Raw genomic sequence first — 15,731 nt, 5'->3', positions numbered from 1 at the left:
TGAAACACACTCCTCTGAATCTATGTCGTACGCTGATTGCTTATCTAAAGCAAGCATGGAACAGGTATGTCCACTTAATAACTGACCCATATTATTACATTTACACTTGTATTCTCTCTATGGCACTCAGAAAATTCTAAGCTCAGATATGTTAAGTGTTTCTTACCGATTACAACTGCTATGGCCCCTAGTGCTAATCCCAAGACCAGGATTAGAGGTGCAACGAATAATTTTCCAGCTGGAAAACAAAAGACAAAACCACTTAGAGTCTTAAAACTAATTTATCAAACAATTTCAGCAATGCTTTTTAATACCACAGTGTATATTGTTTTTTAAGAAGTCTAATTATAATTAAGGCAATATTTCTCTTAGGAAATGGATCAGGTATAGAACAAACATACTTATGTAAATTCGTTAGTCCCACAGAAGTCCTGGGCACATTAGTCAAACATCTCATAAATCATTTAGACTTTATAACCAAAAAAATTCCAAAGTTACGGGTTCACTTTATTCTACCAGGACCATTCATCTTTGTGCTTTTCCTTTAGGTCTCTTTCATTTTTCAAGATTCTGAAAGATTAACAAAGGAGTGACACATTCTGAGTTGGCAGGAGAAAATCTAATTAGCTCACAAAATGGAAAGCTAGTAGGTGCTACAGGGGGCTTATATCTAAGCCCACATCTGAAAAAGTGATTTACTTACTTCCTGGGTCCAGAGAAAAGTAATAATATGAACACCTAGTGGACTGAACTACAGTTGGGATGTTTAAATATTGTTAGAGGGGTGCGTGGATGGCTCAGTCAGTTAAGCATCCGACTCTTGGTTTCAGCTCAGGTCGTGATCTCAGGGTCCTGGGATTGAGCCCTGCATCCTGCTCTGCGCTCAGCAAGGAATCTGCTTGAGGATTCTCTCTCTCCTACTTCTCCCCCTGTTCATGCTCTCTCTCTCTCAAATAAATAAATAATATCTTTAAAACCAGAAATAAATATTGTTAGAGAGAATTACTAATTACCAGTAAACATACAGTATATTTAAGGTTATTCAAATGAATCACTTTAATAAATTCAGAGAAAAAAAAAAAAAACTGATGTTGCCAGAAGGGAAGGGGGAGGTGGGATGGGCAAAATAGGCAAAGGGGAGAGGGCAAGACAGGTTTCTAGTTATGGGATGAATTAAGTCACAGCGATGAAAGGCACAGCATGGGGAAGAGAGTCAGTGGTACTGTAATAGCATCGTATGGTGGCAGACGCTAGCTATACTTGTGATGAACACAGCATAAGGTACAGAGAGAAACTGAGTCACAGTGTTGTACACCTGAAGCTAATTTAACATTGCGTGTCAACTACTGTAAAAAACATTTTTAAAATGTAAACTGGGAGGTCTGCATTGGTCTCATGGAAAAGATAAAATGTGAGAAAAATAAAAGGGAGCACTTATAATAAAGCTAAGTGCTGGTCAGGTTGCCAAAGGATGGCATCAACCAGCACTTTTTTTCCTAAATAAATAGCTGGGCAGTGATTATAGTAAGTGCTGGTTTCATGCAAACAGGGCACAGAGTTCCCTGAATCCCGCTCACTTTGAAAGGCCCTAGCACACATGGGAAGAGGACAGTAGTGAGTATCTTGTTGGTGTACAGTAACCTCGCCCTTAAGGCATGTGACACAGCAGGACAGCCGCACGACCCCAGCACAACAAGAGATGAGAAGGCATGGAGGGGCTTTGCCGGTTAAGGATAAACCAGCAATACTACTCTACAAATTAAGGACAGTAATTTGGAAAAAGCAGTTACATAAAAAAAAATAGAGACATAATGCTGCCATTTGTTGGAAAATTGTCAGAAAAATATTAACTTCTTTATGTGTAAGGAATGGTCTTTGGAACCATGACCAGATGGATAGAAAATACAGTCTTTAATATCTAATTTAAAAAGATGACTATTTAATGGACACAATGTCTAACCATGGCTTTTATTTATATTTTTTGCCAGTGACAAAATCCAATTAAGTAATATGAAATCTTATTGAACAATGCCATTTGATACATTCTAAAAGCTATGCTTAAGAGTTTAGAATATATTGGCCTGCATATTTTACTTTTAAAAAATATTTATTTATTTATTTATTTATTTATTTATTTATTTGAGAGAGAGAGAGCGGGGGGAGGGGCAGAGATAGAGAAAGACAAGCAGACTCCCTGCTGAGTGGGGAGCCCACCTCGGGGCTCAAACCCAGGACCCTGAGATCAGGACCTGAGCCGAAACCAAGAGTTGGACGCTTAAACCGACTGAGCCACCCAGGTGCCCCTGGCCTGAATATTTTAAAAGAATCTTTTTTCCTGTACCCATGGCTCAGTATATTCATTCATGTTTCCTTTTTAAATAATTAATATATTTTCAGAATAACAGTGAAACATGATTGCAAATTAACAGCACCGATTTTTTCCCCCCAAATATCACAGAACTCGAAGAGCCAATGTGCTCTTTCTTTGGGAAGTAAAAAACTTATTTCAACCACGTAATCAATGCTTAATAAATGTTTAATTTTACTTCTGAAACTGTTTTGAGGAATTAAGCACATCCTCTCTTATTCCTAGATTATTAACAATTCATTTAAAATACTATTCTCAATAGCTGAAATAAGATTCTATTATATCTGTATATATCTGACTTAAATATTCATGTACCTAACTTTCTATTCCTTTTTTTTGCTATTTTAAAATATACCTGCAAATAAACCACATCTGCAAATAAATCAGCTTAGATTTATCATATTTTAAAATGTCCTAGGGGTGCCTGGGTGGCACAGCGGTTAAGCGTCTGCCTTCAGCTCAGGGCGTGATCCCGGCGTTATGGGATCCGGCCCCACATCAGGCTCCTCCGCTATGAGCCTGCTTCTTCCTCTCCCACTCCCCCTGCTTGTGTTCCCTCTCTCGCTGGCTGTCTCTATCTCTGTCAAATAAATAAATAAAATCTTTAAAAAAAAATAAAAAATAAAATGTCCTTTACGTTACTATCCAATTTCCTCGCAAAAGAATTGCACAAAATTTCTAATTCATTCAGCAGGGTATGAAAGTCCAGCGCTGAGTATTAACAAAAAATTTTGCTAATCAATTGTTCAAAAAAAACCCTCTTTTTAATTTACATTTCTCTGCCTACTAATAGCATTGAATATTTTAAAAAATGTTTATTGGCTACTTGTATTTCTTCAATTCTAGTTCCAGTCTTCATCTTTTTTTAAAAAACTGGATATTGATTTTTGAAGGTTCTATTGCTTTTGTTCGTATAAATTATCTGCCAACTAAAAATCAGTTAAAGATCTATATTTTCTTTACTATTATACACTTTAACTTAATACTTTGAGCATTTCTATGTAATGATATGAGAATTCAGTACTTTTTCTCAGTCACTTTTATTCCCTATGCCATTCATTGAGTAATCTCCCTACTCCAACTAGGGAGATGCCCCATGTCAGGGGCTGCTAAACTCATCCTCAAATCTCTGTTCTCTCTTATTCTTTAGGAGCAGAACCGCAGATCCATAGCTGGGCACACGGTCACATGGAATGCAAACCATGTTGCCATCCTCCCCAGCTGTGAGAGCAGAACAGGCCCTTCCTCTGCCTCTGTCCAGGGACATCTGGAGGCTGCAGCCCCAAACCGACGGAGCAAACTGGATTACATAGCACAGAGACAAAGGGTGGGAGGGCTTTGCTATAATCCACCTTCTCTCTTATACGGCAGGGAGAAGCTAGGTTTGTGACTTACAGAGTCATTCCTTTTCCAGCCTTTTGTGTGGCTGGGAGAGGTGTGGACCCCCTGTTTGGAGTTATGGCCCAACATCAGTTAGAGGCCGCTGTACTAGAGGTGGGAAAGCAGGGGTGGGAGGGAGAGCTTCTCTGAAAGCCAGCTGCTCCCTACTTTGTCAGGTCGGCCCCGACACACAGGTACGTGCACACACAGTAGAAAACAGGCCCCAAAGAAAACCATTGACAGAAAGCTGACCATAAAATTTTTAAATAAAAATGGAAAAGACTGTGCAGAGAGGATATTTCTCTGCTGACACTGTTCACTGGCTGTGCATTGTACAAGCTGTTAAATAACTCAATTCTATTTTATGACCCGAGAAGAAGATTCGAGTGGCCTCTAGGCAAATCAGAGGACCCAAAGGGAGTGCATCCAAAATATTACTGGGCAAATAGGGCAAGAAATAACTTCCCTTATTTAAGAATGATTAAACCAAATTAAAAAAAGGAAAAAATGATGGTCAAATAAAAGATTATTTAAAGTAAAAAATGGAAGGAAAGATCTTGCCGCAAAATGTCGTTGAAGTAGGAAAAAAAAAAAGAACAAGTAATACAGAGAATAAAAGAATTTTGTGTTTGTTGGTTGCTCTCAATATATCCAGACTTACAAATAGGTTACAGCTCAAAACTTAATTTGCAATTTAGTATTTTCATGGGAGTAATTTTATAAATGTTATAAATTCCGTAGCTATCCCACCAAAGTCTGTTTAACTAATAAGTAAATATTGGGTATACAATTATAATATATCCACCAAATAAACAGCAAATATATATATTACAAGCAAGTAAACAGGAAAACATTGAAAATAACTAAAACCAATCTTGACTATATTGAATGTTATTGGTTGTGAACAATTACATTTAATTAAAGCTCAATAAAGATATTTTTTATAGAGATCACACAAGATTTTAGAAAATTATGGCACTGGTTTCCATAAGTTAAAATGAATTATACAATATATGCCCTATCTTTTACCTAACAGAAATGCAGCATCAGCACCAGCTTTGTTCTGATTAGCCATCATATGATTCTAGTAAGGTGAGCAATTTACAATAGTAATAAAGTGATGGAGGCTAAAGAGAGATAAAAAGATTTTCATGAAGTCACTAGGCAAAAGTAGATAGAAAAGGGGAAATGTGGAAGATGTTAAAAAGTATTGCACATACATGAGAAAGACTCTTAGAGGAGGAAATATAGAAGTTTTGTGTAAAGAAAAAGAGAGGAAGAAACCTCACAGTGGATACATTCCAGAGAACTAGGGAGCTATTGGAAGAAGCAGTATCAGGTCAGAAGAACGCCGTATCACAAAGGTGGTGGCATCAGGCCAGAGCAGGAATCTGGGTTTATGTTTGCATATTTGTATGAGACCGTGTGTTGTTGAGGACAAAGAAGGGGGTAAAAACTCAATCCAAAAAGGCATTGCATTTGGATATTTAAACTTGGGTTTGCACGCAATGAGGGCATTTGATACTCATTTCATTAACTGTTAGCTATTAATATTAACTAAAAATACAACAGAACATACATACAATGGCATCAACCGTATAGATACAATAAGACTCCGGTACAGGCCTCTGAAACATAGGAATTTTTATTTATTTTAGTTTTAAATTTTATTTGTTTGTTTATTGGCAGGGGGTGGGGGTGGGGAGAGACCACATGTGCTAGAGAGCAGGGAGCGGGGAGAAGAGGGAGAGGGAGAGAGAGAATCCTAAGCAGGCTCCATCTCACCACCTTGAGGTCATGACCTGAGCCAAAATCAAGAGCCTGAGGCTTAACCGACTGAGCTGCCCAGATGCCCCATAGGGATTTTCAAAACTGTATTAAAAGTCCTCCATGAAGGAATAGAGTATATGTGTACAACCTGTTGCTAGGTACTGTCAACAGAAAAATAAATGTGACGTTGTCCTCTCATCAAGTGGCTTACAATAAGACTTCATTAAAAGATTAATTTACATTTCTGCAGTATAATTAATACTTTGTTTTCCAAACAAAACCTGTTTACTCATGTAAGTTGTGTCCTGTTAACAAAGTTAAATTCCCATTTTTCTAAACTCAAAGGTAGAGAAAATATCTTCCTCCTGTTTTTGGGTAAAGTCCCCACTGGTATACCTGACAGATGCTCAGAATTATCTTGGCTATTACATTTAAGTTCTCTTATCATTGTTTATTTCCCAGAAAGCATTCCTATAAATCATGTCCGATACTCACCACAGACCGACCCTCGCACTAATCTCCTTAGATGAGGTCTCTCTGGGAGGTAGCGATATTTGCAGCCAAATATACTGAGGTTTGATGTGTGGTCTCCAAAGAAACGGAGCTGGCGGTATCTCTCCCCACATCGATAACAAAAATTAGTGTTACATTGTGAGCAGGTCATATGGTCACATCCTTCAGTTCTCTGGATGTGGATCTGTATCAGGGACAGAGGAAAAGGCAAGGAAAAGTTATTACAATTTTTTAAAAGTGAAATCTGGCAAGTGTTATCGAACAAACAAGTTTCACCAAAACAAAAGCCTTGCTTAGCATTCTTGAGGCTGTCAGTTTACTTATAATCACACTGTCCAAGGCTGTGCTTGTGTCAAATAGTTAACATGCGCGAATCTCAATAACATTTCAGGTACTCAAGCTGTTGAGAAAACTCACTTATCCCTCTAGACATACACCTAACTCAATGGCCAGGAGGCAATTTAAAATGCTGCGAAAGTATATTTTGTTTATGCTATGATCAGCAAGAATGAGGTGATGTGAGGAATGAGAAGAGATGAAGAATATTCCTTAAAAGAAAGGATTATGTAAAACTCTGCGTGCATAAATAGAAAGGCACAGAACTCTTTCTTTTCTTTTCTTTTTTTTTTCTTTTCTTTTCTTTTTAAAGATTTTATTTTTAAGTAAATTGTACACCCAGCATGGGGCTCAAACTCACAACCCTGAGATCAAGAGTCACATGCTCTATGGACTGAACCAGCCAGTCACCCGGAGCAGGAGTCTTCCTTTGAGGAAGGAAATGATAGCAGCTGTAAGTGTATTCACAATACCATTTCAGTTTCCAACTCTAATGTCATTTGCAAGTATGTTTCCAGGACTGTTTATACAACATCAGCTGTTAAACTCAGCCTCTTCCTCTATTGTTTCAGTCAAGTTACATGTAAATACAGCTTCGCCCATAAAGTAACAAGGATTGCACTCATAGTCTACCAGGTACCCAGCATGAGGGTCACTGTCTCAAGCACTGAGGCCATGTTGCAATAAAGATACTATTCCTTGAGATATAATTGGATACTTGGCTCAGAATCCTTATGGACACAGTATATAAATTGGAGCCATCTTTCATTCAAGTATATGCACCCTTTGTTAGGTGAATAACCATGAAAGAGAACTTAACATTACTTCATAAAAAAAGACAAAGATTTGGTTACACTGTCTACCCCTTATGTGGTTAAAACAGGATCACCAGAAATAATCTTCCCATTTCACTACAGAGTAGGCACTGGCTACATTCAAGTTACATCCCACTCATTCTTGTTTATTTATATATTTATATATTAGTTCTTTGCTTAGAAAATTTATTTACTATGTCCCCAGTACCCTTCTGACTATTTTAAGTTTCTACCCCTGACTTTGTTTTGGGATGAGCGTGTCAGTGAGTGTTTTAATGTAATTGGGAACTTCACAATTAACATGTGAGTCAAACCTTTTCAGTGAAGCTGGGGCTGCAGTTCACAACTTTATCCAGTTTTTTTTTTTTTTTTTTAAGATTTTATTTATTTATTTGACAGAGAGAGAGAGACAGCCAGCGAGAGAGGGAACACCAGCAGGGGGAGTGGGAGAGGAAGAAGCAGGCTTCCAGTGGAGCAGGGAGCCTGATGCAGGGCTCGATACGGGGCTCGATCCCAGAGCCCTGGGATCTCGCCCTGAGCTGAAGGCAGATGCCTAATGACTGAGCCACCCATGTGCCCTACAACTTTACCCAGTTTTTTAAAAGTAAATTCTACACCCAGCATGGGGCCTAAACTCATGCCCCTGAGATCAAGAGTTACATGCTCTACCACCTGAGCCAGCCAGACGCCTCAACCTTACACATTTCATTTGAAATCCTACTCTCCTTCCCTTGATACCCAACTACTTCCCTGAACCTCTGCAGCAGTACAGTTATAGATTTATATTTTTCAGAAACTTCTCAACCATTATGGAAATGAGATAAAATCATCCAGGAGAAAGAGAAGATATTTAATGTGAAAAGAAAAATTTAGAAGTTGGGAGGTAAAGAAAGTTATCCATTACAATATATAACCTTATTTCATAGTTTTTGAAAACAAAAATTATGAAATTTCCAACTCCAAATCATATGCAAGTTTTAGTGATTCAATAACCAAAATTTTGAACTTCAATTTAAAAGAACAATATGAATTTTTAGAAGGATTTCTGAGGGTGCTTTTAAAATAACAATACATAGTAATCATAGTAATGGTGAAAGTTTCATTTGATAATACACATATTTGTGAATCTATCCTCTATCCATCCATCCACCTACCTACCTACCATCCATCTATCCATCTACATATCTACCCACCATCCATCTATCCATCTACCTATCTACCTACCTACCTACCATCCGTCCGTCCATCCATCCATCCATCCATCCATCCATCCATCCATCCACCCATCCATCTACTTACTTACCTACCTACCATTCATCCATCTACCTACTTACCTACCTACCATCATTCCATCCACCTACTTACCTATCTACCTACTGCAGAGTGTCTAGCCGACAATGACAAGTTTGAAGAAGTAATAACTAAATGAAGGGCAGCACATTGTAGGCAGCACAATGACTGGCACATAGTCCGCACTTACTAAATGACAACTGAATGAACTGAGAAAGAAAAGTGTACTAAGTGGTTGGCAGGACATTTGGTAATGAAAATCATTAGGCTGATTATAGATTAAATGTTCATTCCCTGCCAGTGATTAATTCTTGGCAGGTAAGCCTTAGCTCATAAGGAGGTTGAAAAAATCTGGGCTTTGGCTTCACGAAGCCCTGTGTTTGAATTCTGGCTCCACAAGCTGTATAAAAAGAGGTTACTTCTTGCTTCAATTTAGATAATATTACTCACATGAGTATAAAAATTTTGATAATATATATACGATGCCTAACCCATTGTTTGGCACATACTGAGTCAGATCAATATAATATTGATTCTATCTATTCCTTTCCCTTTACCCACCTAAAATGTGAGAAATCAAATGCCTGATCAATGTAACCGCACACCCTCTGATTGCTGGGTGGTCCCCGTCCTTATGTTTTCATAATTCTTAGGTTGATGCTAAACTAGAGAGTACCTTCCTGGATAGGCAAGGACTAGTTTATTGTCAGGTGCATATGGGCATCTCTGGTCCAAGGTTACTAACAAATCCTCATTGGTCAATAGAAGCAAAACCTCCTTTTCCTGCTGTTGGCCACTTCATCTTTTTAAATTTTACTATTTTTTTTTCTTTTACCTGACAGTCCAGTAAGAGTGAATCCATATTTCATGGGACCTGAAGATTATCTAATTTGAGGGGTCCTCTTAAAAGAAAAGAATTTAAATTACAAATACGGTTGACCCTTGAAGAACATGAGGGTTAGGGGCACTGTCACCCCTGCAGTAAAAAATCTGCCTATAACTTTTGACTCCCCCCAAATTTACTAATAGCCTACTGTTGACCCAAAGCTTTACTGATAGCATAGTTGATTAACACGTATTTTGTATATTTTATGTATTATATGCTGTATTCTTACAATAAAGTAAGCTACAGAAAAGAAAATGTTATTAAGAAAAATCATAAGGAAAGGAAAATTTATTTATGGTGAATCTGCACAATTCAAACCTATGGTGTTCAAGAGCCAGCTGCACAAATTAGATACAAGGCCAAAGAAGGGACTTGTACAGGTGAGGTCTCTAAGGCTTAAGCTCTTTAGTTCCCTGATAATTTCTCCCCTAGTCCAGAACTTCCTCTCTGATGTGCCTGCTTCTGTGAACAATTCAGAAGAACGATTCCTGTGACCACAACCATTTCAAATTCATGGCATTTGGGAATAATAGAGGCCGAAGGTTCTGGTGGGCCCTTGAACTACTTCTGATCCTTCTTTAAACTCCTGAGCACTAGGAGAAACCATGTTCAAAGACAACTGCTGAGCGCCTAAAATAAAGGTTACTTCATTGTCTAGTCAACTTTTGACTATATATTGTATTTGATCTTTATTTTTTAATTTTTTCGGTTTATCTTTTTTTCCCCTCTATTTGATCTTTAAATGGAAAAAAGAACACTTAACATATTTCCTGGTCACATAGCATAGTGCTGTATGTGACTTATAAAGGGAAAAGGACTAATACTTGTTAGAGCCCATTATGTGCCAAGCATTGTACATAGATTAGCACCTTTAAGCCTCATAACCGCACCATGAGACTGGCATTCTAATTCATAACCTGATCTTGGAAAAGTAATTTGCTTGAGTGAATGGAGAAAGGATTTTGATTCATGTCTGTTTCTTTGTTAGCTAAGCAGCCTCTTATTATCAACTTAAAGATAAAAACAGGGGGTCAATAGTATCCTTTGCTAACTGACAGCACAACCTTTGCGCTAGTCAAACAAACGTGTGTGCTCTCACACACAAGCCATATCGTGAGTCTTTCTGCTTGTTTTAGCTGCTCTCTGGGCCAATTTACATTCTTCCTGTAACACAATATCAAAACTTTTTCTGACAGGAGACGTACTAAAAAGTTAAGCTTGTCACTGATGTTCACTAGGCTCAAAATTTCACATATAACTGTCACTGCCATTTTATATCTGCTTGTACCATTGCTTCATTGGGTTCTAAAATCTTTATGTGGCATATTTATTATTTCATTTAAATAGTAAAGACTGTAATTTCTAGTGTCCTGGAGTAGTCTTTCTTTCTTTCTTTCTCTCTCTCTCTCTCCCTCTCTCTTTTTAAAGATTATATTGTTAAGTAATCTCTACACCCAACATTGGGCTTGACCTCACAACCCCAAGATCAAGAGTCACACGTTCTACTGACTGAGCCAGCCAGGCACCCCTTTCTTTATTGCTAAAATAATATCTGAACAGAACAGGCAACTAAAATATTGTTAGTCAAATAACCTTTCTGCACAGGGAGTGATAAAATTCTAAACTCTATAGTAACCTTGTACATTGCAGGATTATATGGTCCTAAAGATTAATTTGAATATCTTACACAAGACAGGCAATGATTTAATTATGAAAAAAGTGGTTTCATAATTTACCAACCTTCAAGTACACAGTGCTTCCTTTAATACTATTGTAACTATCTCTTGATTATATATATTTTACAATTTGATAATTACAGAGAAATGAACTGACACAATGCAAATTAATGTTCAATAAGAGACATTACTTTTCACATGTGCTGAGCAAGTTGTAATTTTGAACTCCTAACACTCAGGGCATAATAAATTTCATGTGCTAAATGAATGCCCTAACTATATCATTAAAGGTCATGCTTTGACAACACCATCTTTGTTTTTAGAACATAAAGCCGGAAACATGCTTTAAATTATATTTATATAAAGTACATTTTATTTCTCAATGAAGCTGTTTTTACTCGGTATTACAGCTTCAAAACATTCATCATTTTATCTCTGCTACAAACAAATTAACTTAGCATCAAGATTCTGGTTTTACTTAAGAGAAGGAGACAAAGTATGACAGACAAGAAATTCTTCAATCTATTAGATCAAACTGACTACTCATAAACCACAGCTGTCATTTGATTTGTTATTACTCACAGGGTTTCTTCTCTCCAGCTATAATAAGTAAGAGTGGCTGATACTTAAAAGTTGAATATTTAAACATTAAATGTTGCTAAACCTCTCTAGACTTAATAAGTCATGAGATGAAATGCTCAAAATATACCAGATACTTCTTTAAAAAGAGCTTGAGGGGTGCCTGGGTGGCTCCGTCAGTTAAGCATCTGTCTTCGGCTCAGGTCGTGACCTCAAGATCCTGGAATTGAGCCCAGCATAGGTGGGCTCCCTGCTCAGCCAGGAGTCTGCTTCTCCCTCTCCCTCTGCCCCTCCCCGAGCCAGCCCTACCCCCACTCATGCTCTTGCTCTCAAATAAATAATCTTAAAAAAAGTAAAAAGAGTTTGATATTAAGTCCACTTTAGAGTTGTTCAGAAATGACAACACGGACCTTTTTGGAGTCTATGACATTCCTCATAGGGCATATTAACACCTGTAGTAAAATATTAATTATACAAACATACATATATATATTTAGTATCTGCTGTCCCCAAGTTGTTTGTATTTTGTTTAGTAAAATGCCCACAAAGTATCTAAAAAATAGAAGTAGAATACTGCCATTAATTTTCATACAGATTCTACTTACTCATAAGGTGGAAGAATAACAATAAATGAACTGCTAAATATCTAACCTATTTCATAATTAAATCAGTACACATCCCCAGGGCACCTGGGTGGCTTAGTCTGCTGAGTATCTGACTCTTGGTTTCGGCTCAGGTCATGATCTCATGGGTCCTGGGGTGGAGCCCCGCATTGGGCTCTGTGCTCAGCGGGGAGTCCACGTGGGGGTTCTCTCCTTCGGTCCCTCCCCCCACTCATGCACACAAATTCTCTCTCTAAAATAAAATAAAAGAGATCTTAAAAAAATTCAGTACACATCTGCCTATAAGTATTTATCTCTACTTTCACCAAGAAATGAAGGCTTTTTTATTCCTTAAGCAGGAAATGATGACTAAATTAACTATTACCTATTATTGTCACCAACAAATAATTTACTCTATTTATGTTTAAAAGTATTTTTATATATATGTGTTTGCCTTACTGGCTTTTGATATCTGGAAGAATTAATTAGAGGCAACAATCATAAGGAAAGTTAAAAAACAATCCCATAAGTAATGCTCGGTTCATTACTTAGCTCACTGTACCAATTCTCCATAAAATAGGAAATTAAAAAAAATAAAATAAAATAGGAAATTTAAAAAAGCAAACATATATACATAGCCTTCAAAGATCTGATAAAAATATTATGAACCTCGAGTTCTTATCCAACTATAAAATAAATAATAGATGAGGGCAGAAATGAAAGATTTCCAGAGATGCTAAGACTCCTCTGTACCTTCTCTGGGACCACCACTTAAGGAAGCACTTTAGTCAGTGAATGAATGTGAAATTCAAGAAAAGGCCATTTAAGAACATACAAAAAATGCTATAAGAAATCTCAGAGAAAAAGCTGGAAAGCAATCAGTCCAGTTTAGAATAGGATGTCAGTTGGTTTCAAGAACATCTCCAAAAAACAATGGAATATATACCAAGCACTAAAATTCCTGAGGAGCTAAATATTAAATAACATGGTAATTAAAGTGGGCATTTCTACTCTCAATAGAGGAAAAGAAAAAACAATGAGAACTTTCAGGAAAAACAAAACAAAGGCACGTAAGTTCCAAATATGAGGTGTAACAAAATACGGCGCAATTGAGTAATTGACAGTGAGCAAGGACATAGAGGCATTTTTCCTAGAAGCTGTGAACTCATAGAAGACAATGTAATCTTAATTCCATAATTACATGTTCTTGATTGTGGAAACACCCAATTGGTTTTTAAATGTTAGAATCATCCTTTAGAAAAAACAGAGGTATTAAATATTATATTAGAATAGAATGTGAATGTTATTAAATTTAACAATTTTAAAACCAAGTTATAGCTTATAGAGAATGGGAAATAAGGAAGAAGTAGAAAGAACTATAGGAGGGCTATATCCACACATATCATCTAAAGTTGTTTGACTATTGAACAGATGTTTGAGTACATTATTTAAAGGTAAAAGATAATCAAAAGAAGAACTAAAGTAATAACTGCCAAAAATTGGAAGGAGAAGAAAGGAAGGGGATACATAGGTGAAATGGGTCCTCATTTCTCATATCAAACTAAAAGTGGTCACCTCTATGGTAGTAGACTACATTGCAAAAACAAGTAAGACGTTGACTGCAAAATTGTGTCTCCTGCTCTGTTAGCTTTTTGAAGCCAGTACTCTGATAACTTCAGTTGTCTCCCAATGCTCTGGTATTCTTTGTTATACAGATTTTCATATATATTTCAAGTTAAATCTTATGACTGACTCTTGATGACAAAGTCTTTTTTTATTTTTAAGACTTAATTTGAGAGAGAGAGAGAGAGCACGAGTAGGGGGAGGGGCAGCAGGAGAAGGAGAAGCAGACTCCCTGCTAAGCGTGGAGCCCAACTCTATGGGGCTCGATCCCAGGACCCTGAGATCATGACCTGAGCTGAAACCAAGAGTCTGCAGCCCAACTGACTGAGCTACCCAGGTGCACCAATAAACATATTTTAAATTCTTATGGTATCTCTCAGTGGCATTTAACTGATCACTACTTCCTTCTGACCTTTGATATACTCTTCCTTCAATGCCACCTTTTTTCCAGGTTCTCTTTTCTCTCTCAGATTCCCATTTCTTCACTTATCCCTTAATTCTACCCACGACTCACCACTTTGCACATACTCTTTGGGGGGTCTTTTCCATATTCAAATGGTTCCAACTTCGCTCCCCTGGATCTCATTTCTTTGCTTACAGTGTGTACCTGGGTCGTGAGCTGTAGACTCATGTAACAACTGTTTGTGGGTCATATATAACTATACGCCTTACAGCCATTACAAAGTCAAATAAGCAAAACCAAACTCATCATCATTTCATGGCCCCCTATCCCAACAACAACAAAATAAAACTAGGTTGAGCTCCTTAGGTTATCTTAGTTTATGGTATCACCATCCAGTTAGACCAAACTAAATATTTGGTGGTTATTCTCTTCTTACATCTCACATCCACATATAATCATCAAGGTCAGACAGGTTTAGCCACAAGATATTTATCTAACCCTTCTCTTCTTCTCCAGCCTCTTGACCACTAGCTTAGCTCATAGTCATCCCTTCCTTCTAGATGTCTACAACTACCCTCATAGAATCAATTGCAACCAACCTAAAATATAAATCGGACACCATCTCCCTGCCTACAACTTTTCAGTCTGGAGGCTAAAATCCAAGCCTCTTAACTTTGCATGCAAAACCCAGACTTCTGTTTGCTTCTACAGCCCCACCTTTCACCACTTCCTTCTGTGAACTTTACTCTCAGGGAACCACAAGGTGCTTGTGGCGTCTGCACAGAGTACACATTTCCTGGCTCTGTGCCCTTGTACTTTTCATTGTAATAATCTCACTCCTGGATACCTTTTTACCATGCCCAAGTCCATCCAATAATCCTCAACAACCTAGCTCTCCCTGGATTCTTCAAGATGAATGAATGAGCTATCCCTTTAACCATGAACCTTCTGATAATACTCTATGCAAAGCCCTACTGGAGTGCAACAGTGTTGGATCATTGTCAGTGTCATGGCTGTGTCTCCCCTTCTGTGAGTTTCATCAGAAAAAGGACCATGTTTTGCAGAGCACGTAATGGACTCTCACTAAAAGTCCTTATGAGGAGGGAAGAAAAATGGCATTTACTCACTCAACAATTTTCTATTTTGGTTGCAAAATATATCCACTATTTTATTATATTTTTTAAAAAATTTTATTTAAATTCAATTTAATTAACATATGGTATGTTATTAGTTTCAGAGATAGAATTTAGTGATTCATCAGTGCTCATAGCAATGAGTGCCCTCCTTAATGCCCATCACCCAATTACCCCATCCCCCCATCCATCTCCCCTCCAGCAACCTTCAGTTTGTTTCCTATAGTTACAAGGAGTCTCTTATGACTTGCCTCCCCCTCTGTTTTCATCTTTTCATATTTTTCCTTTCCTTCCCCTATGTTCATCTGTTTTGTTTCTTAAATTCCAGAACACAAAAAAATATAAAAGGCATCCAAA

At 37.4% G+C, this 15,731-nt stretch overlaps 1 protein-coding gene across 1 annotated transcript in view; it reads right to left on the bottom strand.

Annotated features, from left to right (window-relative positions):
* Nucleotides 1-15,731, bottom strand: part of RNF217 (ring finger protein 217) — a 126,995-nt gene that overhangs the window by 9,878 nt on the left and 101,386 nt on the right. Inside the window, exons 4-5 of the mRNA XM_045798597.2 lie at nucleotides 6,014-6,215; nucleotides 167-238 (exon numbers count right to left, since the gene is read on the bottom strand). Of these exons, the coding sequence (XP_045654553.1) occupies nucleotides 167-238; nucleotides 6,014-6,215 (274 nt within the window). The remainder of the gene's footprint in view (nucleotides 1-166; nucleotides 239-6,013; nucleotides 6,216-15,731) is intronic.

Source organism: Ursus americanus, chromosome 11, assembly GCF_024610735.1.
Source record: "Ursus americanus isolate L20-20 chromosome 11, mUrsAme1.1.p, whole genome shotgun sequence".
NCBI classification, from domain to species: domain Eukaryota; kingdom Metazoa; phylum Chordata; class Mammalia; order Carnivora; family Ursidae; genus Ursus; species Ursus americanus.
Note: the sequence above shows the minus strand (reverse complement) of the source record. Positions and strands in the feature narration are given on the sequence as shown.